Source organism: Salpingoeca rosetta, assembly GCF_000188695.1.
Source record: "Salpingoeca rosetta unplaced genomic scaffold supercont1.22, whole genome shotgun sequence".
Taxonomy (NCBI): domain Eukaryota; class Choanoflagellata; order Craspedida; family Salpingoecidae; genus Salpingoeca; species Salpingoeca rosetta.
This window is the reverse complement of record NW_004754912.1, coordinates 821504-846777: the sequence shown is the minus strand read 5'-3', so window position 1 is coordinate 846777 and position 25274 is coordinate 821504. Positions and strand designations below refer to the sequence as shown.

The following is a 25274-nucleotide window of genomic DNA, read 5'->3' as shown; positions in this document are numbered from 1 at the left end:
ATCAAACACACACACACACTCACACACACACACTCAAACACACTCACACACACACACACACACATGCAGACTTTGGCATTGACCTGAGCTGTCGAGTGGTGATTTAGACACACATAAGTCAGCATGGTGACGTTTGCGGAGCGCCCATCTGTGGCGCCGCTGCGCAAGGCCAAGCGCATCAAGTTTGGCATTCTCAGCCCCGACGAGATCAAGGGTGTGTGCGTGCGTGTGTGTGTGTGCATGCATTTGAGATGTGTCATGTCAAGAACGTGTGAGCGAGTGTGCGGAATGCGCTGCTGTGATTATGGGTAAGGCCATGCCCACAGGTGGTTTGCGGCTCCCTTTCTATCTTGGGTCACCTCCACTCACTCCTGGCCAACACCACACACACACACACACACACACACACACACACACACACACACACACACACACACACACACACACACACATGCAGCCGGTTCCGTGTGCGAGATCACCACGCCAGAGCACCAGGAGAATGGCGTACCAAAGCCTGGTGGCCTGAGTGACCCTCGCATGGGCCCCATTGATCGCGACCTTCGCTGTGAGACGTGCCATGGCACCGCCTCGGAATGCCCGGGACACTTTGGGTGAGTGTAGTTTGGGTGGAGTGGGGATTATGTGTGTGTGGGTGTGTGTGTGGGTGCGGGTCGGTGACAGAGTGACCGAGAGAGAATGTGTGTGTGTGCGTGCGTGCGTGCGTGCGTGCGTGTGCGTGTGTATTTTCAAGTGGCCCAACTTCCCTGTGCATGCGTGTCTCGGCTGCGTGGTGTGGTTTGCTCTTCTGTGACGCTGCTGGTTCCTTCTCCCTTGATAGTTTGATGTGGTTGCATTCTGCCTCTTCTCTTGCGACATGCTCACACATGCACACACCTGCTTGCATCCACGTGTTCTGCACAGCCACATCGACCTGGCCAAGCCCGTCGTCCACGTTGGCATGATCAGCAAGATTGTGCAGGTTCTTCGCTGCATCTGCAAGTCGTGCTCAAAGGTCCGCTTCACAAAACCTCAATACCCCATGCTCATACTCCCCCATGGCTAATGATCCTGCTCTTGTGGCAGTGCTGGTTCGCGCTGGTGCTTTTCTGGGTGGGTTGCTGCTGTTGTCTCGTTGAGAATGCCGTTTGTCTGTCCTCACGCACCATTCACACAACCACAACCACCATGTGCAGCTGCTGGTTGACCTGTCGGATGATGAGGTGAAGGAGATTCTGCGCCGCACGAAGAACGACCCCAAGAAGCGGCTCAAGGCCATTGCCAAGAAGTGTGCTGGCCGCAAGGTGTGCGAGGCCGGAACAGGGATGGACGACGACAGGCCAGACGACATCCAGCTCAGCCCAGAGGAGGAGCTTGAGAAGCAGGGCCACTCGGGGTGCGGTGCCGAGCAGCCAAAGTCCGTGCGTCGCTCTACTGAGCCCGGGCATACGCTCGAAATCATCATGGAGACAAAGGACGACAACGGTCTTGTCACAGCGGTGAGTCCAGCAGCTCACAACAGGAAGCTTCCGAGGAAGGCGGTGGAGGCGTGTGCTCGTGTGCTTTGGTTGTGTATGCTTCGTGAATGTGTGCATGTGTTGTGTTTTGTGTGTTTTTTGTTTTGTGTGTTTTTGGTGTGTGCTTGAATGGCTGCCTTGTCTTGTTCTGCGTTCTCGTGGCACACACCTTCCTTCATGCACGTGCTCTGTATACCTCCTTGCCCCGTTTGTCACCTCATCTGCCTTTTCAACACTTGTTTTGCCTCTCTCTCTCTCTCCCCTCTCACACCGCACCAACGCCACCTCACACCGACGCCACCTCACATCAATGCAACCTTCTCTGCACGACCCTTCCCCCTCTCTCAACAAACGCAAACGTGTGCATGCAATGCATGTCACAGCGCACCATGTCGACGGAAGAAATTTACGAGCTTCTGCACAACATCAGCCACGCCGATGCCGAGGCGCTGGGCTTTGACCCCCATCACACGCGCCCGGACTGGCTTATGATCACCTGCCTGCCCGTGCCCCCGCTCGCCGTGCGCCCTTCCGTGCAGATGGGCAGCGGTGGCCGCAGCCACGATGACCTCACCAACCAGTACGCAGAGATTGTCAAGGCAAACAACGGCCTGCGCGAGAACGAGCAGAGCGGTGCGCCACGGCACGTGATTGAGGAGAACGTGCTCTACCTCCAGTTCAAGGTGGCCACCCTCTTCGACAACAACCTCCCACACATGCCCATGTCCATGCAGGTGAGCCCACCACATCCACCAACATGGCCCTGCTTTGCTTCTTCGCTTTGTTGCACTGTGTCGCTTGTGCAATGCGTTGCTTGTGCCACCCTTGTTTCCTTTTTGGCATGTGCTCGTGTGTGTGTGTGTGTGTGTGTGCACTCGTCCATTTCCCACCCCGCCACACACTTCCGACGCATGCTCTATTTGTTCTCTGCGCTGTCCATGTTGCTATTTTCTCTCGCCCATACGAATCCACAACACATGCCTCTGCTTCCCACCACCTCCACGTTCACGCTCACCATGGCACAACACACCCACACACACACACACACCCACACACACACACACACACACACACACACACACACACACACACACACACACACACACACACACACACACACACACAACCTAACCCGTCCACGGCAGAAATCTGGGCGCCCCATCAAGGCCATCTCGCAGCGCCTCAAGGGCAAAGAGGGCCGAATCCGCGGGAACCTCATGGGAAAGCGCGTCGACTTTAGCGCACGTACCGTCATCAACCCAGACCCAAACCTCGAGATTGACCAGGTGTGCACGCGCGGCGCCGCTGTGTATTTGCTGTACACTTGCTTTCGTGTGTGCGTTTGTGTGTCGCAACACAAACACCATGTGCATTTGCTGGCCTGCCTCATCCTCAACTCTTGTGCTCGCTGCAGGTTGGCGTGCCGACATCCGTGGCGCTGACGCTGACAGTGCCGGAGCGGGTGACCAACTTCAACATCAACACCATGAAGCAGTATGTTGACCGCGGCCCAAACCAGCATCCGGGCGCCAAGTACATCATCCGCGATGACGGGCAGCGCATCGATCTGCGGCACGCGCGCAACGCCATGGATCTCAACCTCCAGCCCGGGTACATTGTTGAGCGGCATCTCAAGGACGACGATGTCATCATCTTCAACCGACAGCCAACCCTGCACAAGATGTCCATGATGGGCCATCGCGTCAAGGTTCTGCCGTGGTCAACCTTCCGCATGAACCTCAGTGTCACCTCCCCGTACAACGCCGATTTCGATGGCGATGAAATGAACTTGCACGTGCCACAATCCCTCGGCACCCGCGCGGAGGTACGAGCAGCATGTGCTGTGTGGATGTATGCGTGCCTCTGTATGTGTTTGTGTGTGTGCTGCTGTGTGTGTGCTTCTGTATGCGTGCTGCTGCGTGTGAATAAGTTTCATGCGTGCTGCTGCTGCTGCTGCTGCTGCTCTCTCTCTCTCTCTCTCTTTCTTTGTGTGTGTTTGTTTGTCGTCCTCCCCTCCTCTTTTCTCTGAACCCCTCCCCGCCTATCTCTTTCTTTTCGCCCACTCACTCACACACTCACTCATGCACGTGCTCGATTCTGTTCCTTCCGTTTCCATTCCTCCACCTCCCCCCCCCTTCTCCCGGGCAACAGGTCGAGGAGATTATGATGGTGCAGCGGAACATTTTGACGCCGCAGGCCAACCGGCCTGTGATGGGTATCATCCAGGATACGCTGACGGCCATCCGCAAGCTCACGTTCCGCGACACATTCATCGAGAAGGACGACATGATGCAGCTGCTCATGTGGTACCCCAACTGGGACGGCCGCCTGCCGGAGCCTGCGCTGCTCAAGCCAAAGGAGTTGTGGACCGGCAAGCAGCTCGTGTCCATGGTGCTGCCGGACAAGATCAACCTGGTGCAGTTTTACAGCCAGCACGACGGCTCCGTCGACACGCCGCGGGACAAGGACGGCAACGTGATTGAGGCGGAGGACGCCACCCACATCACCCAGCACGACACGCGCGTGCTGATCCAGAACGGCAAGCTCATCTCCGGCATCCTGTGCAAGAAGACGATGGGCGCGCGCGCCAACGGCGTCATCCACGTCATCATGATGGAGCACGGCCACGAGCGCGCCCGCCAGTTTTACGGCAACGTGCAGACGGTGGTCAACAACTGGCTCCTCATCCACGGCCACAGCATCGGCATCGGCGACGCCATTGCCGACACGCACACCTACGACACAATTGACAGCGAGAAGGCGGCGGCCAACGAGAAGGTGAACGAGCTCATCCAGGACGCGCAGCTGGACAAGATTGAGCCGTCGCCCGGCCACACCATCCGCCAGACGTTTGAGGCCAAGGTGAACAAGAACCTTAACCAGGTCATCAAGAAGACGGGTGGCGCCGTGCAGAAGGCGCTCTCCGAGCACAACAACTTCAAGGCCATGTCCACCGCCGGGTCCAAGGGCAGCGAGATCAACATCTCCCAGATCATCGCCTGCGTCTCGCAGCAGAACGTGGAGGGCAAGCGCATCCCCTTTGGCTTTCGGCACCGCAGCCTGCCGCACTTTGTCAAGGACGACTACGGCCCGCACGCGTGCGGGTTTGTCTTCAGCTCCTACATCCAAGGGCTCGAGCCGCACGAGTTTTTCTTTCACGCCATGGGCGGGCGCGAGGGTCTGATTGACACGGCCGTGAAGACGGCCGAGACCGGGTACATCCAGCGGCGGCTGGTCAAGTCCATGGAGGGCCTGCGCCTGGAGTACGACGGCACCGTGCGCAACTCCACGGGCGACCTGGTGCAGCTGCACTACGGCGAGGACGGCATGGACGGCGCCCTCGTCGAGTCGCAGTCACTCACCCTCAAGCTCGACAACGCCACGTTTGAGAAACGCTTCCTCACCAACGTCGCCAACACCCGCTCCCTGCGGCGCTTCCTGACGGAGGACGTGGTGGACGACCTGGCCGCGTCGCAGGACGCCGCGCAGCAGCTGCTGGACGAGTACGAGCAGCTCATCCGCGACCGCGACGAGCTGCGCAAGGTGCACGACCGCGGCAACGAGACGGTCGTCCTCCCCGTCAACCTGCACCGCCTGCTGTGGAACGCGCAGAAGCTGTTCCACATTGACGGCACGCAGCCCTCGGACCTCAACCCGCTGTACGCGCTCACCTCCATCAACGCGCTCACAAAAAAGCTGATCGTGGTGCCGGGCGACGACCCCATCAGCGTCGCCGCGCAGGAGTCGACCACGCTGCAGTTTTGCTGCCACTTGCGCTCCATGCTGGCCACAAACCGCCTCATCCACGAGCACCGCCTCACGCGCGAGGCGTTTGAGTGGGTGCTGGGCGAGATTGAGCACAGGTTTGCGCAGTCGCAGGCGCAGCCCGCGGAGATGGTGGGCCCGCTGGCGGCCCAGTGCCTCGGCGAGCCAACCACGCAGATGACGCTCAACACGTTCCACCAGGCCGGTTACTCCGCCAAGAACGTCACGCTCGGCGTGCCGCGCCTCAAGGAGATCATCAACGTGTCTCGCAACCCCAAGACGCCAAGCATGCTGCTGTTCCTGGACGAGCAGGCCAGCGACAACGAGACGCTCGCGCTGCGCTGCCTGTACGACCTCGAGTACACCCCACTCAGTGCCGTGGTGAAGAAGAGCAGCATCTGCTTTGACCCGGACGAGCGCAACACCATCATCCAAGAGGACCTCGAGTTTCTGCAGGACTACTTTGACGACCCAGACTACCACCCCGAGGACCTGTCCCCCTGGGTGCTGCGGCTGGAGCTTGACTCGGTGCAGATGACCCTGCGCGACGTGTCCTGCGACATGATTGAGGAGAAGATTGAGTCGTACCTCGAGTCGACGGTCAAGTGCGTGTACACGACCAACGCCGCTGCCAAGCAGAAGGTGATGCGCATCCGCCTGACCAAGGTGGAGGAGAACGAGGAGGGCATGGAGGACTTCATGTCCGCGGACCGCCTGCTGCGCCTGGTGGAGGAGCGGCTGCTGAAGAACCTGCACCTCAAGGGCGTGGAGGAGATCTCGCGCGGGTACATCTCAAAGCCGGAGACCAAGGAGCCGGAGAAGCTCAAGCGCTACTATGACGAGAACGGCACCTTCCAGAGTAAGTCTGGCTGGATCATCGAGACGGACGGCTCCAGCCTGGCCAAGGTGCTCTCGCACCCGCACGTCGACCCGGAAAACTCGTCCACCAACGACATTGTGGAGGTGTTCCAGGTGTTTGGCATTGAGGCGGCGCGCAAGGCCGTGGAGAACGAGATTATCAACGTCGTGACGTCTGGCGGCGCCAACGTCAACTACCGCCACCTGTCGCTGCTGTGCGACATTATGACGAACAAGGGCAGCCTGATGGCCATCACGCGCCACGGCATCAACCGCCAGAGCACCGGCGCCCTGATGCGAGCCTCCTTTGAGGAGACGGTCGACATTCTGCTTGAGGCCGCGGCCCACGCAGAGACGGACACCATGCGTGGCGTCTCGGAGAACATCATGCTGGGCAACCTCGCCCCGGTCGGCACGGGCTACTTTGACCTGTTTATTGACCGCGACATGCTGTCGCAGGCCATCACGTTCCGCCCCACGGACCTGGTTGGCGACGACGACATTCTCGGTGCAGAGGAAGGCGATGACCTGGGCGAGGGCGCGGCAACGCCGTGGACCAGCGCCCGCACCCCAGCCCACTTTGCCGCGTCGCCCTCCATCGTCGGCGGGCAGACCCCCATCATGGGCCAGTTCACCCCGGATCACGCCTTTGACGGCACGCTGTCGCCCGGCCGCAGCCCCGTGGCGGACTCGCCAGGGTTTGGCGCCATGTCGCCCTCGTACAACCCGGCGTCGCCACGCTACGCCCCGCAGTCGCCCGGGTACTCCCCGACGTCTCCCAGGGCCGACGCTGCAGCGTCGCCAATGTACAGCCCAACGTCGCCCGGGTACTCCCCGACGTCGCCCAAGCCAGGCCAGTCGCCGACATCGCCCTCGTACTCACCGACATCACCAGGATACTCGCCCACCTCCCCATCTTTCTCCCCGACGTCCCCCTCTTACTCGCCCACGTCGCCCTCGTACAGCCCAACCTCGCCCAGCTACTCCCCCACATCGCCGTCTTACTCTCCCACCTCCCCGTCCTACTCTCCCACCTCCCCGTCCTACTCCCCGACGTCGCCGTCCTACTCGCCAACGTCGCCGAGCTACTCACCCACGTCCCCCTCTTACTCGCCCACGTCGCCGTCGTACAGCCCAACCTCGCCCAGCTACTCCCCCACATCGCCGTCTTACTCTCCCACCTCCCCGTCGTACTCCCCAACCTCCCCAAGCTACAGCCCCACATCGCCATCATACAGCCCCACATCACCAAGCTACTCGCCTACGTCTCCTTCATACAGCCCCACATCCCCGAGCTATTCTCCCACGTCCCCGTCATACTCGCCCACGTCGCCGAGCTACAGCCCCACGTCCCCATCCTATTCGCCCACGTCGCCCTCGTACAGCCCAACCTCGCCCAGCTACTCTCCCACATCGCCGTCTTACTCCCCCACCTCCCCGTCCTACTCTCCCACAGCTCCTGGTGGCAGCAACAACAACCCCAGCCGTTAGTGTTGTCGTTGCAGTCCATTGCGTGGTCAAGAAAGCCACAGTGGAGCACGCGCGAGAAGCAGCAGGCTGGTGTGTCGCATGTGATAGAAGCGTTTGGGTGTGTTGACGTGAGGTTGACGTGTATTGTGCTCACTCGTGACATATGTTCTGTCATCCTCTCGTGCAACTGCATTTCAAGGGTGGTGTTGATGTGAGGCTGGTTTACATGGGTACAGTTGGAGCTGAGTGTACGATAGCGAGAGCGAAAGCTGACGCAGTGAGTGGTGTTGTGATTTGATGATGTTGCTTGCTTGTGTCTGTTGTGATGAACTGATAAGAACCCCTTGCTTTTTTCCATTTCCAAATAAATAGACAAAGCATACACACGTGCATACACATGCGCGCACGCGCGCTGCACATGAGAACAGCCAACCCTCCTTGTTCACGAGAGCGATACGTTGGTGACTGTGTGTGTGTGTGTGTGTGTGTGTGTGTGTGTGTGTGTGTGTGTGTGTGTGTGTGTGTGTGTGTGTGTGTGTGTGTGCATGGATGGATTCATGGATGGTTTGCCGGCTGGCGTGTTTATTTACGGAGGACAATGAGAGTCATAAAAGGAATCTGTGATGATGAGACGTCAAATATGAACGAGTGTTTTGGTCTTGTGACAATGGTCTTTGACTGGCTGGCTGCTGAGTACCTCACTTTCTCGCCTACAAAACAAAACTCAAGGGTGAACAAAAAGTGGATCGACGAACGGTGTTGATGAAGTTCACAACAACATTAAACTACAGAACAACAAGCGCAACAAGCGCAACAAACGTTGTGTCTGCTAGCAGTTGCTGCGACATGTGCAGCAGAGGGTCTTGCTCTTTGGCCCCTTCAACTTTGGTCCGGTTATGTTTGGCTCCCCGTTCGCAAGTCTTTCCCCACTTCTTGCTGCTCGCTTGCTTGCCGCTCCGCGTTGTCACGTCCCTTATCCTGTGCTTTTGGCGGGAACAACGCCTGCGAGAGCTCAAACTCATCGCGATCGCGGCATTCCAACGTGTCCTGTTCATTGACCGATGGAAGCGGCAGTCCGTGCTGCTGCAGGATGCTCGCCATCTCCCGTGCATACCGCTGCATCGCACGCGTGCGCGTCTTCCACAGGTCGCGCTCAACACGCAGCGACTGCAGCGCTGCCTTAGCGTGGTTCACGTGCTGGCGCAGAAACACGTTGTCGCGCCGCATCTCCTGCATCTCCTGCGAGTCCTTTGCGTGTGCGCTCTGCATGGTGTCGTACTCCCGCTCGATGGCGCGCACGTCGCTCATGAACACGTCCATGCTGCGCACGCGGCTCATGATGGCGTCCACTCGCTCGTGCGCGTGTGTGCGCAGCTCTGTCTGCAGCCAGCGCAGCGTCTCTTCAAAGCCGTTGCACGAACGCACGCACTCCGACGCGCTCTCCAAGAGGGCAAGCCCGACGCGGTACAGCACCAGCTCCCCAAACACCAGCAGGTGGTCTGCGAGGGTTTCGTTTGCGCGCATGTGCGCGCGTGTGTGCGTGTACATGTGAGCGTGTGTGTTTTCATGTGCATGTGCATGAGTGTGTGCATGTGCATGAGATACCTGCAAATGAAAAGATATCAGAGACAGAGAATGAAGAGGAGAAAGGCGCTCGTAATTGTTCCACACGCAAGAATCCCAAACGTCCACAATGTCCACAATGTCCACAATGTCCACAACAACAACACCAACAACAACAACAACAACACCAACAACAGCAACACCAACAACAGCAACAACAACAACAACAACAACAACAACAACAACAACAACAACAACAACAACAACAACAACAACAACAACAACAACAACAACAACAACAACAACAACAACAACAGCAACAACAACAACAACAACAACAACAACAACAAAACAGACAACAACAACAAAAACACTGACCAAGCACGACTTCGGCGAATTCAGTGGTGAACTGCGTGTTGAAGAAGGTGAGGAACCACGGGGTTGCATAGAGGAAGGGCTCGACGGAGAACTGGTCAAGGTGGTGGAAGACGCCCGGCACGCGATCGTGCAGGAGTCGCGAGAAGCAGTACAACGAGCGCTGCAGTGCATACATGTCAGGCATGTAAAGGTTGCGAAGGCCAACGTCGTACAACAGCGACACAAATGCCGCAAAGGCGTCCTCCTCCGGCAACTAAATACGTACAAAGGCGTTCGTGCATGTTGGCGGTCAATGGTAATGATTTTCGCAGACTTGAGGTGAGGCAAACACAGATGCGTACCGCTGGAAGACACACACACACACACACACACACACACACACACACACACACACACACACACACACACACGCACACACACACACACACACACAAGCAATGAGCAAATACACGCACGCACGCACACACACACACAAGCAATGAGCAAATACACGCACGCACACACATACACACACACACACGCAGCCACGCAGGTACAAGAGTGCTGAGCACGATTATGCGCAGACAAGTGGTGTCAGGTACAGGGAGACGCACGTGGAGGAGAAGCAAGCCCTGAACAAAGGACATGCCCTGGCAGTAGCCAACGTCCTCGTCCAAGATGGAATACGCCTTCATGCAATTGCGCAGCGAGCGCTTGATGGCGGAAGTTTTACTGGCAAAGCGGGGATGCTCGGGAAACGTGCGGTCTATGGTTGTGGTGGTGGTTGTTGTTGTGATGATAGTGAGGAGAAGGTTACAAAATGAAGCAGCTGGACAGGAGACAAGCTTCAATGACGGCATGTGTTTTTATACACACACACCCTCTCACCAATATCGATTTGGATGGCGTGAATATAGATGCTTGGTTCCACCAACAGGTCCAAGTAGGAGTAGCGAACGCGCGCACACGCAGAGAGGCGCCGCTTTGCCGCCCACAACCACACGTGACCGCGCAGGCCAGAGGACACCCCGGCATCAAACGCAGTCGCAAGCTGCTGGTTGGCCCACGTCTCAGCCTCATCGAGTATGGGCGCTGGCGCCGACAACAACGCTTCCCACAGCTCCTCTGCAAGCGCGCGCTTCCTCTCCTGCTCTGCGCTCGCGTTGCGCATGGCCACCTCCGCGGCCTCCGCCTCCAGCTGCGCATTGAGAGAGCTCATGCGCACAAGCAACAGCTGCTGTTGCGCCGCCTTTCGCCACCGCTGCCGCACGAATTCAGAGCGCGTCATGTCGACAGTGGCAGAGGCGAGGCGACTGCGCCGCCCGCGGGCCCGGTGCCGCGTGGGTGTCACTTTGAGTGGAGTGGCGGTGGCGTGGGCACGGTGTCCACAGTGAGTACGTCGTGCGATCGTGCATGAGTGTGTAAACGTGTGTGTGTGCATGTGCATGTGCGTATGTGTGCGGGCAATTGGGTACACTGTTGTGTTGGAAGACGTTCAGGCACACAATAACAACATGCGGTGTCAGAGCACAGAGCACACCTGCAGCACAAGGGCGTCAGTCAGCAAGCAAAGAAGCGCTTCTCCCAACTCACCGAGATGTGGCCGCCGTGTCGACACTTTGTCGAAGATGTCGCGTTTCCACTCCGGATGGTCAGCGCCACCGCTCACATGTCCACCGCCGGCCGCTCCAGCTGTAGTCGACTGCTGCACACGAAGGCGCGAGGACCCGGGCCGCCGCGAAGGAAGCTGGGGAGGACGGGGCATGGCACGTGTGAGAGCGTGTGTGTGCGCGTGTGTGTGTGTGTGTGTACTTCAGAGATGGCGACTGGCTTTGAGCATCAACAACGAACCCGAGAGTGCATTTCATAGCTTCTGGACTGATGCAAGTAAATCCGACGCCAACGCACACACGCACGCACGCACGCACGCACGCACGCACGCACGCACGCACGCACACACACACACACACACACACACACACACACACACACACACACACACACACACACACACACACACCGGCTGCTTTGGCGCAGCTGCGAGGAGGGAATCGAGAGAGGCGGTGAGCGACCGCTTGAGGTTTGAGAATGACGCAGCACGGCCCGTGGAGTACTGCAGCGGAAGGGGAATAACAATTGGTGAGACATGGGGCGGCACATCAGGAAAATGTATCTCATGTTAAACAAGAGCAGAAACAGTGAAACAAACACGCTTGCACAAACACAGACAACACACACACACACACACACACACACACACAACACAGACAACACACACACACACACACACACACACACACACACACACACACACACACACACACACACACACACACACACACACACGAACACAAAACAAGGTGTCGTTCACACCTTGACCTCGAGGAATGCGTCGAGGAGGAGGGCAACGTGCGCCGCCTCGTCCATTCCAGGGCGCGTCAACTTCTTCACCAGCCGGTGCACCGTCTTCTGGTGCGCGGCGTCAAGCGTGTGCACGTGCTGCTCCAACACAACCCGCTTCTGCTGCAAATCAAGGCCTAAAAGTTGATGACATGACACGCATGTGTATATATGCGTGTGTGTGAATTGGCATAGCTGCGTGATGGGCGCCCAATATCGCTCCGCCAACGCAAGTGTCAACAATATCGCAGTCATACACACACACACACACACACACACACCCCCACCACCACACACACACACACACACACACACACACACACACACACACACACACACACACACACACACACACACACACACACACACACACACACACACACACACACACACACGCGCGCGCGCGCGCGCTGCCCCCCAACAACAGCAGCAGCAGTCGTTGCCGCCGCACCATCAAGTTCGTCGTGGATGAGCCAGCGCTCTGCGAACGATCTGAGCTGCGGATCGGACACGTGGCGCACGAGCATGTCCTGCAGCCGATGGGCGAGCGAGTGGGCCTTTGTTGTTGTTTAAGTTGTTGTTGTTTAAGTTGTTGTTTAAGTTGTTGTTGTTGTTTAAGTTGTTGTTGTTGTTTAAGTTGTTTAAGTTGTTGAAGTTGTTGTTGTTGTTGTTGTACAGGATGCCGGATGAGATGGGGGGGGGAGATAATTGTGGTGAGATGTGGAAAGCGTGGCTAAAACACTCCAAAAACAACAACAACAACTACTACTTAAACAACAACTTCAACAACAACACCACCAACAACAACAACAACAACACCACCACCAACAACAACAACAACTTAAACAACAACAACAACAACAACAACTTAAACAACAACAACAACAACAACTTAAACAACAACAACAACAACAACAACTTAAACAACAACAACAACAACAACACACACACATACATACACATACACAAACACCATACACCCTCGCCTCTTACCTTCGATTCGTCGTGCATGGTAAAGACGTGGGTGAACACGTGGCCAGCGGGATGGCGGCGTGAAATGCACACGTGCATACACGCGTTTTCGAGCGCAGGGCACGGCGGCGACACCTCCAGCGTGCATGCAAGCAACTGGTGCACGCGGATGGTGCAGATGGTGCGCCGGCTCTCCAGGTCCACCACCGAACAGCCACCGGCCATGTTCAGCTGTACGTCCACTCTGCGAATGGAGCGTGGTCGCACGCTGGCACCTGTCTGCAACCTCACCGCCTGGTGGTGCACGGCGTGCGTCTTTCCCGTTGCCGGGGCCGTCTCCACATATCCGCTGTAGAGCGCGGCAAAGTCGACCGTTCCTGCATGCTGCTCATCAGTGTCGTCGTCGACTGCACCTACACGCACATCGCCCGCCGTTGTTGCTGTGGTGGTGGCGGCAGCAGCTGGCGAGACGGTGATCTTGACGGTGGCGTGCGTCTCACTGGCAGCAACTTCCTCCACAGCACTAGCAGTGGTACTGGCATCAGCACTCGCTGTTCGGGATAAGGGCGACGATGTTGATGATGCCGTCGACAGGGACCGAAACACAGACACGGCGCTCGCCTCCTTGGACAACATTGTGCCCACACCATCGTCCACCGCAACTTCGCGTGTCTGCACATCACCTGCTATTGCGGTGTGCCCATTGGTTCTCAAGCCTCCTGCTTGCTGCCCCTGCTGCTGGGCGGCCACAAGGCTTTCCACCGCTTCAGCGCGCTGCAAAGCAGGTCGGGCATGCTTTGGCTTCGCCTGTCCGCCACGGAAGCGTGTCACCAGCACGGAGGGAGAGGAGGAGCACGGAGAGGAAGCGCTAGCGGGCGCATTATCGCTCGCACCACACAGTGGCGACACGCGCTGCTGTGCGGTTACTGATGTCGAAGTTGTTGTTGATAGGGTTGTTTGCATCACTGCACCCTCCAGCTGGGCCTGTCGTTGTTTATGCAGCACGTGCAATGGTACTTGTTGTTGTTGTTGTTGTTGTTGTTGTTGTTGCGGCAGGGGTGGGGGCTGGTGTAACGTGAGTGACCCAGCATGGTGCAGCCGCCCCTGCTGCTGGAGTGGGGTCGGCGAATGCGATGGCGACGAGGAAGAGGAGAGCGGAGACGTCGGTCGCACTTTGGATGCGCGCGTCGCTGTAGATGAGTTGAACAGCAGCTGCTGCGTCGCCTGCGTGTCATTCGTCGCCCCCTCCTGCTGCCTATGGTGCTGTTGCTGTCGTCGTTGCTGCTTGATGCGCCGCTGGCCAAGGTTGGACGCCACGCCAAACGCAGATGCAAGCGTCTCCATGCATTCTGCGGCCTGATCCGCGGAGGGCGCCTGGAACACCTCCGCCACCACATCCGCATGCCGCGTGCGCACCATGACGAAGCAGTCGTGCTGGCGGTTGCGGCTGCCGGCACTGAAGAACATGGCCTGCCGCTGCGCACACCCCCACAGGACGCGGCTGTGCTGCTTCGAGCTGTCGCCGGCTGCACCTTGCACATCACCAGCGGTGTCGATGCTGTGCCGATGGTGATGGCCATCTCCAGAGCCACAGGTAACGCCATCACCACGCGCACCCAGAAACGGCGTGTCACCGCCGCTGGTTGGCGTGGCCCGGCCACTGCGGCCGTGCACGACCGTGCCAACCGTTGGGTCGGGCTCGTATGCGGTGCACTCGATGGTGTCTGCAGCGACGGTGATGGTGGCTTCTGTTTGGGTGCGCTCTGCGGGGCGGGCAGCCAAGCAGAGGCGAATTGACTCGTTGACAAACGCCTCGCGATCTTCCTTTGGAACCGTTGGCGCGTGGTGCACGACGCTGTTGCTGCGGTGCACAAGAGGGCTGACCCTGCCGCCATCACTGCGCGTGCTCTGGGCTGACCCTGGGCGAGGACGTGGCTGGCTCGACTGCAGCAGGAGGTCGCTGTTGCTTCGCCCTCCTCCTTCTCCTCTGTCTCCCGCTGCTGCAGTGGCTGCTGTTGCTGTGGTGTTTGCGGCGAGATTCGAGGAGGTGGTCGGCGACTTGGCTTGGGCACCCGAGGGTGATCGAGGGTGGTCGCTGGACGAGCGTTGGAGCGGATGTCTGCTCGTCGTCAGCTTTGGCGGTGAGGATGCTGCTGACGGCGACTCGGGACGCCGGTGCTGCTTCTGCATTGCGGACATCTGCTGCTGCTGCTGTTGTTGGAGAAAGAGGTGTTCGTCTTCGGCGTGATTTGGCACGTGCTTTGGTGTGCGTGTGTTGGGCTGCAGAATTGTTCGGCCCCGGTACACTGCCGCAACAATGCATGATGGCAGCAGTGGGGGCTGGGAGCTGTTGGAGCGCCCACGCACGCCGTCCGTCTGTTTCTGCTGCTGTTGTTGTTGTTGTTGTTGTTGTTGTTGTTGTTGTTGTTGTTGTTGTTGTTGTTGTTGTTGTTGTTGTTGTTGTTGTTGTTGTTGTTGTTGTTGTTGTTGTTGTTGTTGTTGTTGTTGTTGTTGTTGTTGTTGTTGTTGTTGTTGTTGTTGTTGTGGCGATGTTTGGGGCGCCCGGCCATGTTGTGCGTTGTTGGCCGGTGGTGGTGGTGGTGGTGTTGTGCGGGTTGCGGTAAAGCTCTGTGATCTTCGCCTTTCCTGCTCGTGGAATCGCGTGAACATGGCGATGGGCGCATGCGCGTGTCTCTGCGTCTGTGCCTGAGTGGGAACTCTGCTTGGCGCTTGCCTTCACTTCTTCCCGTCCTCCATCCACCGACCCATCAAGACCCGCAAACAAACACGAGCACGAACACGAACACGAACGCGAACGCGAAAGCCGTGAGTGAGTGCTGTTGGTTTGTTGTTGTTGGTGGTTGGTTGATTGTCGTTGTGCGCAGGCAAACCAAACACCTCAAGTCGGGAAGAATTGCTGAATCTCCAGCAAAATTTCGTTGGTGCTGTTACGCGCTTGGCAATGGTCCTGTTTGTGTTCATTTCAGCGTGCTGGTGTTGTTGTAACAGCTCCATTGGGACAGCGGTCAGTGTGAGCGCATGTCAGTGTCGCATGTCATCGTGGTTCATTTACTGACATCTCGACAACTAATCCAGAGATCGCACATCCCTTGTTGCAGATTCCATCGGAACTCACATCAAGGAGACACGGACGCCTTCGCTCTCAAGAAGAAGATACAGACCATCTTCGCTTTGAAGCAAGCCAAGCAGATCGCGTTTCTTTCTTGCGCACCCCCTTTTATATTTTCATCTCTAGCTGATCTTCGCCTCGTTTCTGGCCGCGTTGACCCGTGTGTGTAACCGAGGACCATGCCATCAAAGAAGCAAAAGGCTGGCAAGTCCGGCAAGTCGAACAGCCCCGACGCTTCGCGTGATCGGAAGATGCGCCCCGCGGATGACATCATTAAGCGTATCACGTACGTTCATTTGCCTACTGCCTGCAGCACCGTGAGCGCTGTACACTCCACTTTGCATCACACACACACACACACACACACACACACACACACACACACACACACACACACACACACACACACACTCACTCGCTCACCCACTCACATGACTGGTTGATTGGGCGATCCGCTTGGTTGCAATTGGCTGTATTTTGGTGAACAACACCATAGGTGGGATAGCACGATTTCGTCTAGCCTTGTGATTGTTGGGTATGAAGATCGCTTTGTTGGCGTGAAGGAGCGAGCTTTTGATGAGTTCAACTGGGTGGACGACCTTGGTGCTCTTTCCCACAAGGCCGTGGCCATTCCAAGACACCGCATCGTCTACTTCAAGTACAGGTCAGTCATATGCTGCAGCTGTGTGTTTGTGCGCTGCGTGTTTGTGTGTTTGTGCGCTTGTGCGCTGCGTGTTTGCGCGTACACAAGGGCAGTGCAAGCTTGGTGCGTGCATGTTTAGAGATGGAAGACCATGCATTGGACGGCATGGTAACCATACACTCAACCATGTCACACACACACACACATGACGCACATTTTTTTTTTCTTCTTCCTCAGGGACACTATTATTTGGGACCGCCCAAACCGTGTGGATCGCGTGTTTGGAAGCGCTGGAACCGGCGTCAAGCTAGAGGAGGTTCGCACACACACACACACACACACACAGTGTCCGTCTGGCTGTCGTGTTTGTGGCTGGGGGTTTCCTGCGACGCATCCGCGCACACACTTTCGTTCGCACATGCGCACTGATCACCCACCTCTCTGGTTGATGTTGCACGGTAGACTGTGGCCAAGGCAGATGCCGAGCATCAGGCAAGGTTGCAGGAAATGATGGACAACAGCGATGATGATGATGGTGATGGTGATGACGATACCGGTGGTGCGACAAATGCCAATGCGCAACGCGACAACAATGACGACGACGATGACGACGACGACGATGATGGTGATGATGATGATGGTGATGATGATGGGCTGGCAAACGAGGTTGGTCGGCGCCTGCGCTTGCGTCGCGTGCGGGATGACTCGGATCGACCCAACTACTTTGTCAGTCTGCGTGTGGACCGCCCGTCTGTCGTGCAGCAGCTGAAGAGCTGGCAGGACGCCATTGTCAGCCGCATCCCCTGGCTCGCAGACCACCTCATCCCAAGCCAAGGTTGCCCGGAGATGGTGGTGCTGGTGCATGTGTGTATGTGTGTTTGTCTGTGTGTGTTTGTCTGTGTGCTTGTGTGTCTGTCTTTCTGTCTGTCTGTCTGCTTGTGTGTGTACATGTGTGCTTGTGAAATGACTTGGTTCCCTTTTTCACGCACTCACACCAACACCTGCTCCCCCCTCTCTCGCACGCGCTCGCCAGCGTTCCACATCACGCTCGTGACGCTGCGCTGTGCCACCTCCAGCGACATTGCAGCTGCAGCCCTCGCCCTCCGTTCCTTCAGGTGCGGTCATTGTGGTCGCTGGTCAAGCTGTTTCAGTGCGACGCATGCATAAAGCGTTGTGCACACGTAAACACGCATATGCAGGTGCACAAACGCACACCTGCACATGCACACACATGCGTGCACAAGCACATGCACACACATATTCATACACAAACACGTTTGCAGTGCCCCCTCCCCCATTCACCATATGACCACACACTATATCGCCACACCACCTCAGGTCCCGTGTGCATCGTGTCGTACCGCCATCGAACCGCTTTCTCGTGGAGGCGCCAGCCATGTTTGGGGACCGGCTCGTGTATGCGTCTGTCAACGAGCACAAGTGCAACATTCAGCGGCTTGTGACCGAGCTGTGTGCGCATCTCGAAGGCGCAGGCGTCGCCCTTGTTGGAAACCGCACCCCATTTGTGCCCCACATCTCCATTGTCAAACCATCCCGCGCAGCCCTCCAGAACGTACGTGTGAGAGTGAGAGTGAGAGTGTGTGTGTGTGTTCGTTTGTGTGCGTGTGTGTTCGTTTGTGTGCGTGTGTGTTCGTTTGTGTGCGCGTGCGTGAATGTGCGTGTGTGTGTATGTACGTGTGCGTGCGTGAGTGTATTTCCAGCTTTATGTATACACATGACACGGTATTATTGACTGTTGCCACATGTTCATCCATGCACCCGCCTTGACAGAACGGCCGCCTGCCGCTTGATCTATGCAACGGTCTGGAAGCACCGAAATCTCTTTGGCACAGAGTGGAGGCCCTACACCTCAACAGGTACACACACATGTCAGCACGGGTCTTGTGTCGTGTCCAGCGCTGCCTTGTCCTTCCCGTTTTCAGCTGTACCACCTGGTTGAAGTCCTCCTTTGCTTGCTGCCAACCGTGAGGTGCACTGTGATTGCATGCTCTCATCTTACCTATCGCCTGTCTTAACCGGTCACCTCCTCAAACGCCACACGCACCGATCACCAACCATCACCACCATCACCATCATTACCATGGTGACAGGATGTCTCCGGACAAGGCTGATGACGGCCACTACCAGCGCGTCGCCCACATCCCCAACGCCCGCGTGGGCGTGACTGCCGCTGCTGCTGTTGAACTCGTACAGCAGCGGCTGTACAACACTAGCACGGGCCTTGTTGTGATCATGAAGGGCCTGCCTGGCTCTGGCAAGAGCACCACCGTGCGCATGCTCAAGCAACTCGACCCCGTCGCTCGCAAAGCGGCAGCGTCGACCAGCGCCCCTCCTCAGGCTGCGAGTGGGGCTGGTACGGCACCACCACCACCAGCAGCAACAACAACAACAACATCAACCGCGCCACCAGCAGGCAGTGCCGGTGATGCCACCAAGCTGTCGACAACCACCACCACTAACACCTCCAAGAGCACCACTAGCACCACGACAGACAACGAGAGCAACACGAGGGGCTGCAGCGACAGCACCGCCGCCACCAACGGCGTTGTTGTGTGCAGCGCTGATCACGAGATTGAGCGGCATGCGCGCAAGACCAACACGACGTACAAGGAGGCGTGGAGCAAGCAGCTGACCAAGGCCGCCCACGAGAAGTGCAAAGAGCTGTTCAGGGAGAGCTTGGCAAGCGGTGTGCGGCTGGTGATTGTGGACAACACCAACATTACGCCATCGCGCTACGAGGCATATGTGGAGGGCGCCGTGGCTGCCGGTTACGACTGGTGTGTGGTGGAGCTGGGGTGCTTCTCGCGGGAGCAGGCGACTCGCTTCTTCCAGCGCAACACGCACCACCTCGAACCCGCCGTGTTCTTCCGCATGTACAACATGTGGGAGGAGAGCCCCGATGATGGGCACACCATCATGATCGACCAGTATGACCTCAGCGACGACAGCAACAATGGCAGCAACAGCGCCGCATCAACAGCAGCAGCAACCGCGCTGACGCCAGGCGCTGCCAGCACGACTGCAACCACGACCGCCACGTCAGCGAACGCATCGAAGAACGCTGGTGCTACCAATCCTGCCGATGCTGATGTCGAGGTGAAGCTGACACCGCGTGCAAGCGCCACTCCGGCAAGCATGACGCCACGCCCCCAGTGCGAGGTGGTGTATACGGGCCTGTTCCTCACGCAGGAGGCGCGTGCGCTGCTGCGTGAACGGCTGCCCAAGCGCCACACGACCGAGCACCTGGACCACGTCACCCTCGCCTACCGCCCGTCCACGGAGATGTGGCTCTCGCTGCCGTTTGGGGAGCGTGTGACCGTTCGCGTCGAAGCGGAAGTGTATGATGCGCGCGGGCAGGCCCTGGTCGTGTCCTGGCGTCGCACCCGTGATGGTGACGGTGACGGCGATGACGAAAGCGTGGATGCGCTGGCGAGTTTGAATGCCCATCCGCACATTACAGTGTCGACCGCAGGTGGCGTTGAGGCCGTGTACTCCAACACGCTCCTTGCAGCTGCAGCCGCCGCCCCTGAACTGGTGACAGCAACAGCAGATGCTGCCACCTCTAGTACAGGACGGGGACTTGTTGTCAACAGGCTTGATGGCGCCATTGAGGTGGAGGCGGTTGCTGGCGTGTGCTTCCGGGACGCGCATGGAATAACGCGCGTGTCGCACAACCGCAGCTCTGTCGTTGCGCCGATTGCGAAGAGCGCTGCCGTGCTGCCAGACATGACAGCGCCCGTTGCCAAGCCGCAGCTGTATGTGTTTGACTTTGACAACACCCTCATGCTCGTGCCAGGGAAGGAGGAAGGCTCGCGTTTCTACTGGCAGGTCAGTGACGCGTCTCTCTGCTTGCACGCGCGTGTGCAAGCACACGTGTTTTTTCGCAAGTGTCTGACCGCGCTTGCAGTGTGCGGTTGCCTCTCCCCCCCCCCCCAAATTCACCTTCAACTTCTCCCTCCTTTCGTTCGATCCTTGTTCTCATGACAAAACTTCCACTCACTCCAAATCCCACCCATACACTCTGCCTCTTCTGGTTCTTCTCCCTCCGCACAGCAACACGGCAAAGCGTGGCCCAAGGACAGCTGGGCGTCGCAGCCGGAGAGCCTGGCCCCATACATGCCCCTCTTCCCAGGCCCTGCCATGCAGATGTTTCGTCATATCTTGCATGCACGTGACAATGTCGAGGTGGTCGTGCTGACGGGGCGCCTGGCCCCCATGCGCGCGCATGTGCAGCGCGTGCTTGCAGCCTTTGGCCTGTGCCCATCCTCCTTCCGCCTCATCTGCCACCCTGGCGGCGGGCAGGACACGAGCGTGTTCAAGCGCGACACCGTGCGCGACATGTGGGAGACGGCCCGGTATTCGCGCATCACGTTCATCGACGACCTGGGCAAGACGCTGCAGGGCGTGGAGTCCCTGCGGTCCGAGTGCGGCGCGCGTGTGGATGTGGTGGACGCCAACACGCTCTGGTCTCTGGCAGTCCCCGCAGCCGCACCAGCGCTGGATGCCGCACGCGATCACAGCAGTCGTGACGGTGCTGCTAATGGCGGCGACGACGATGACGACAACGTTGACGGTTCAGACACGGAGGAGCACGAGCAGCAAGTGCAGCGCGCTGCTGTTGGTGGTGCTGTTGCTGCTGGTGGCGACAGCGGTGGTGGTGCTGTTGCTGCGCTGTGCGATGAGCTTGGGCTGCTGTCTCGCCCCAGCGGCTACGATGCTGCCGTCGCCGCTGGCATAGCGCTGGTGACCAGGTGCTGGGCACGCGTGCTGCGCGAGTGTGCCGACAGCGCAGATTACGCCGCCACCTTTGACGTTGATGCTGCGGCCGCGATTGTGTTTGGCTCGCACACCATCGGCTGCCTGTCGGACGTGGACGTGTGCCTTCTTGCTCCTCTCGTGCGCAGCACGTATGCGGTGCAGCCGGCGTTTCTCATCTCGCGCCTCTTTGCAGTCTTAGCGGAGGAAGGTGCTGCTGACGTTTATCTCGCAGACAAGGCCCGCTGCCCTCGCATCGTTGCCAGGATTGCCTGCACCAACGCAGCCACCGTCACCCTTGACCTGGTCGGTGTTTCGCGTTGTGACGATGAGGATGGGTGGTGATATGGTGGTGTTGTTGGTGTGCATTTCTGGTTGTGGTGTTCGTTGGCATGAATTTCGCTGGCCGTGCTTAGAAGTTGATCAAAAAACGCACGACGCACTCACACCCACACCTGTACACTGCCTCTCGCACACGCATACAATCACGCACACATACAATCACACACACGCACACAATCACGCACACATACAATCACACACACACGCATACAATCACGCACACATACAATCACGCATACAATCACACACACACACGCATTCACACACACAAACACACAATCACAGATTGCAGCAGTGGTGCACGCTGCACAAGTGGAGGAGATCACGTCCTGCGCCTCGTTCCTGCCGCCGCCGGCCGCTGCATGCGACGACGCGTCTGTAATTGCACTCGACGGCATCGCGGTCAACCGTGCACTGCACACCCTCCTCCGTGCCCGAGGCATTCCCATCCAAACAGCGGCGAGCGTGCTTGAGGTGGCGCGGCTGCTGCTGGAGTCGATTGGCGTCTACGGCACGGGCGTTGTCGGCCTGCGCCGCTTCCACCTCGTTGCCGCGTTCATGCAGGTTGCGCGGGAGCACCAGCCGGACCCGACGTCGGCACACGCCACGGGGGACGCGCTGCTGCTGTCGCTGCTGTCGTTCTTCGCAAACGGGAACGCGCAGGCCCTGCTCACATCGGGTGCGAGCGAAGGCGGCGTCAAGAAAGGAGGGACGGTCGCGGCGGCCACATGGGGAGAGGTCGCGAGGATGTGCAAGCGCTGGCTGCGCTTCCTGCGGAGCGATGGCGTGTCTACTTCGACGCTGTGCCAGCTGGTGCAGAGCCACGGGTGGAAGGAGATGAACGCGCACGATGCCGCAGTGGCCGCCACGCTGCTGCAGATTTCACGCGACCAGCACCAGGGCCCGGCAACCAACACGGGCGGTGCTGCTGATGATGATGATGGCGACGATGATGACGACGAACAGGGCACCCATGCCTCTCATCCCACCACCACCACCACCACCAGCAAGAGCAAGGGCAGCGCGTCGGCGTCATCCTCGAATGTTGCGGGCGGCGGGTCTGAGATTGTGATTGCATTTGCGGGCGACAACAGCCACGTGGCGTGGCAGGCGGATTTGTTCCTGCACGCTCGCCTGCCAACGTACATCACCCACCTTCAGCGTGCAGCAGCTGGTGACGGTCTTGTTCGCGTGTTCACGGGGCAGCGGCGTTTTGTGGATGCGTTTGAGCGGCCGGAATCGCTGCCAGCGAACAGCGTGGACACGCACGTGCGTGCTGTGCTGTGCCGCGCGATGACACGGGACGCGATGCTCAATGCTCTGCAGCCGCTCTGGCGCGAGCTCGAGCACTTCCGGGCGCAGGGCACGTGCATGGCCATCTCCCTTGGCGGCGAGGCCGTGTTCCGCGACACCACCACCGCGTCATCGTCGTGGACAGATGCACGCGTGAGCCAGGCCGTGCGAGAGTTTGTTGCGTCCACGGACAAGACGCGCGCCCTGCCCTGCCACATCACCGCGTACCAGCGCAAGCTCGTGCACAGCATTTGCGATAGCCTTGGCACCGTCAGCAGCCGCAGCGAAGGTGCCGGTGCCCTGCGCCACATTGTCCTCTCAAAGAAGGCGTGAGTGAGTGAGTGCTGTGTGGGCTGGGTGTGTGGTTGTGGTTGTGTGTGTGTGTGTGTGTGGTTGTGTGGTTGTGTGTGTGTGTGTGGTTGTGTGTGGTTGTGTGTGTATGTGTGTGTGTGTGGTTGTGGTTGTGTGTGTGTGTGTGTGTGTGTGTGTGTGTGTGTGTGTGTGTAGCTTGGTGGTAGTGTTCGCTGCCCATCCCTCGCTTCTCTCCACTCCTTTTGCTTCCATTTGCTGGTTGCACAGCGTCAGTTCACTGTTGAACGTGCACCAACAACGGTAACAACAACGACGACGACGACGAGAGTAAACCCACGCGCACGCACCAAACTGTCACGCTTCGTTGAGAACACCAGACACGGCGCGAGAGGGGAAGAGGGGTCGCAAACACACAAAAGTGGAAATCAATCCATCACCAAGCAAAGCAAGGGAGGTGGCAGGAAGCAGGGCTGCTTTGGGCGGGAAGGGTGGGTGGTTTGACCGTTCAATTGATTATGCCAAAAGCATACAACAAAACGCAATGTCAAGAAAGCAAAACAGGAAACGAAGAAACAGTGACCGGGCAGTTAGGAAGAAGTTGTGGTGGTGGTGGTGGCCGGGGTGACATGTTGTGCCGCGGTGTGGTTTGATGCACGCAGTCACTGAGAACAAGGCTCCATGGAAACGAGCGATTAACAATGAAAGGATGGAATGATGGAATGGCGACATGTTTGGGTGTGGGGGTTGAATCAACGAGCACACCACAGCAATGGCAGAAAACCAGCAGCACAAAAGAAGAGATGGGGAAGAGAAAGGGGAGGCGGCAGTTATAAACGATCCAAGAAACACGCACACACACACACACATGTGTGCGTGTGTGTGTCATGCCGCTGCTGGTGCTGCGTCGTGTGTGTAGGAAGAGAAGGGGCCAAGGGGAACATATGGGCTAACACAAAACCATGGCGAGCGAACGAGCGAGCGATAACAGTTGCTGGCGATTGCATCAGCGTCGCGGTCACATTGCTGCAAGTTCTTCTGTGAGGAAAGGGCACCATGGGGGATGTGGTGAGCTTTGGCGTCGGCGTGTGGGAGGCGGGAGGGAAGGAAGGGGAGAGTGTGTGTGTATTTGTGTGTCTGTATGGCTGTGTATGTATGTGTCGGGGTTTGTGTGTCTGTGCATGTATATGCGTTGTGTGGTGTGTATGGCGGTGTGCATATGTGCGTGTATGTGCGTTGTGTGTTGGGTGTTGAATGTTGTACACTGTGTACGTACGTGCTTCGCGGGCGCGAGATGCCTGCACCTCTTGAAAGATGAGCTCTGAAAACAAAGAACGAGTTTGAAGAACGACGGGGAAAGGAATGCGTGAGGTGAGCAACTAGGTGTACATTGAAATGACACGAAACCAGACGTCCGCACACACACACACACACACACACACACACACACACACACACACACACACACACACACACACACACACATCCTACCTTTGAGGGCCTCCTTGCCAATGTCGTCGACGTCACACTCGAATGTGAAGGGCTCCTCTGCCTCTGGCTCGTCGGAGGGGTCATAGTACTGCTCAAAGTACGGGTGGGACAGGGCCATCTCCACAGTGATGCGCTTGTCCGGGTTGAAGATGAGCATCTTCTCAAGCAGGTCCAGTGCTGGACGAGGGTTGGACGAGGATGGCGTGTTGATGAGAGCAGAAGGGGGGGGGGCGAGGGATGGTGATGTGTATTGGTGAGGTGAATGAATGGCGAAGAAAGGAAGGTTGGGGGGTTCATTGCGTGGTTAGACGTGTACAAGTAACAGCACACGGCTCGGTCGTGGTATTCAGGCACATGCATACATACACGCTCATGGGTCTCTCTCTCTCTC

The 25274-nt window shown here is 58.0% G+C and overlaps 4 protein-coding genes across 4 annotated transcripts in view; 2 read left to right on the top strand and 2 right to left on the bottom strand.

Moving 5' to 3' along the window:
* Positions 1 to 123: 123 nt before the first annotated feature.
* PTSG_07432 (polymerase II polypeptide A) lies at positions 124 to 7628 on the top strand (the record flags this gene model as incomplete). Its single annotated transcript, XM_004990876.1, has 8 exons — positions 124 to 214; positions 458 to 611; positions 922 to 1012; positions 1194 to 1496; positions 1898 to 2248; positions 2660 to 2800; positions 2929 to 3339; positions 3666 to 7628. The coding sequence occupies 8 exons, from the start codon at positions 124 to 126 to the stop codon at positions 7626 to 7628; spliced, it is 5505 nt and encodes a 1834-aa protein (XP_004990933.1).
* Positions 7629 to 8501: 873 nt separating this feature from the next.
* Positions 8502 to 15098, bottom strand: PTSG_07431 (uncharacterized protein; the record flags this gene model as incomplete). Its single annotated transcript, XM_004990875.1, has 10 exons — positions 8502 to 9106; positions 9549 to 9801; positions 10142 to 10293; positions 10416 to 10877; positions 11121 to 11274; positions 11548 to 11640; positions 11901 to 12064; positions 12379 to 12424; positions 12921 to 13706; positions 14073 to 15098. 10 exons carry the CDS (start codon positions 15096 to 15098, stop codon positions 8502 to 8504), a joined length of 3741 nt encoding a protein of 1246 aa, XP_004990932.1.
* Positions 15099 to 15980: 882 nt separating this feature from the next.
* Positions 15981 to 23554, top strand: PTSG_07430 (uncharacterized protein). Its single transcript, XM_004990874.1, has 10 exons — positions 15981 to 16315; positions 16526 to 16693; positions 16910 to 16988; positions 17135 to 17507; positions 17706 to 17787; positions 18011 to 18245; positions 18464 to 18549; positions 18784 to 20521; positions 20747 to 21754; positions 22076 to 23554. The coding sequence occupies exons 1-10, from the start codon at positions 16209 to 16211 to the stop codon at positions 23414 to 23416; spliced, it is 5217 nt and encodes a 1738-aa protein (XP_004990931.1). The 5' UTR covers positions 15981 to 16208; the 3' UTR covers positions 23417 to 23554.
* A 97-nt stretch (positions 23555 to 23651) lies between these two features.
* PTSG_07429 (MAP kinase) overlaps positions 23652 to 25274 on the bottom strand; it is a 5013-nt gene continuing 3390 nt past the window's right edge. Inside the window, exons 4-6 of the mRNA XM_004990873.1 lie at positions 24884 to 25060; positions 24669 to 24713; positions 23652 to 24430 (exon numbers count right to left, since the gene is read on the bottom strand). Coding sequence (XP_004990930.1) covers positions 24411 to 24430; positions 24669 to 24713; positions 24884 to 25060 — 242 coding nt within the window. The 3' untranslated portion in view covers positions 23652 to 24410. The remainder of the gene's footprint in view (positions 24431 to 24668; positions 24714 to 24883; positions 25061 to 25274) is intronic.

Coding starts and splice junctions, on each gene's coding strand:
- PTSG_07430 (XM_004990874.1), top strand. CDS start 16,209: ATGCCATCAAAGAAGCAAAAGGCTGGCAAGTCCGGCAAGTCGAACAGC. Junction 18,246..18,463: donor CCCGCGCAGCCCTCCAGAAC/GTACGTGTGAGA, acceptor CCGCCTTGACAG/AACGGCCGCCTGCCGCTTGA. Junction 18,550..18,783: donor GAGGCCCTACACCTCAACAG/GTACACACACAT, acceptor CCATGGTGACAG/GATGTCTCCGGACAAGGCTG.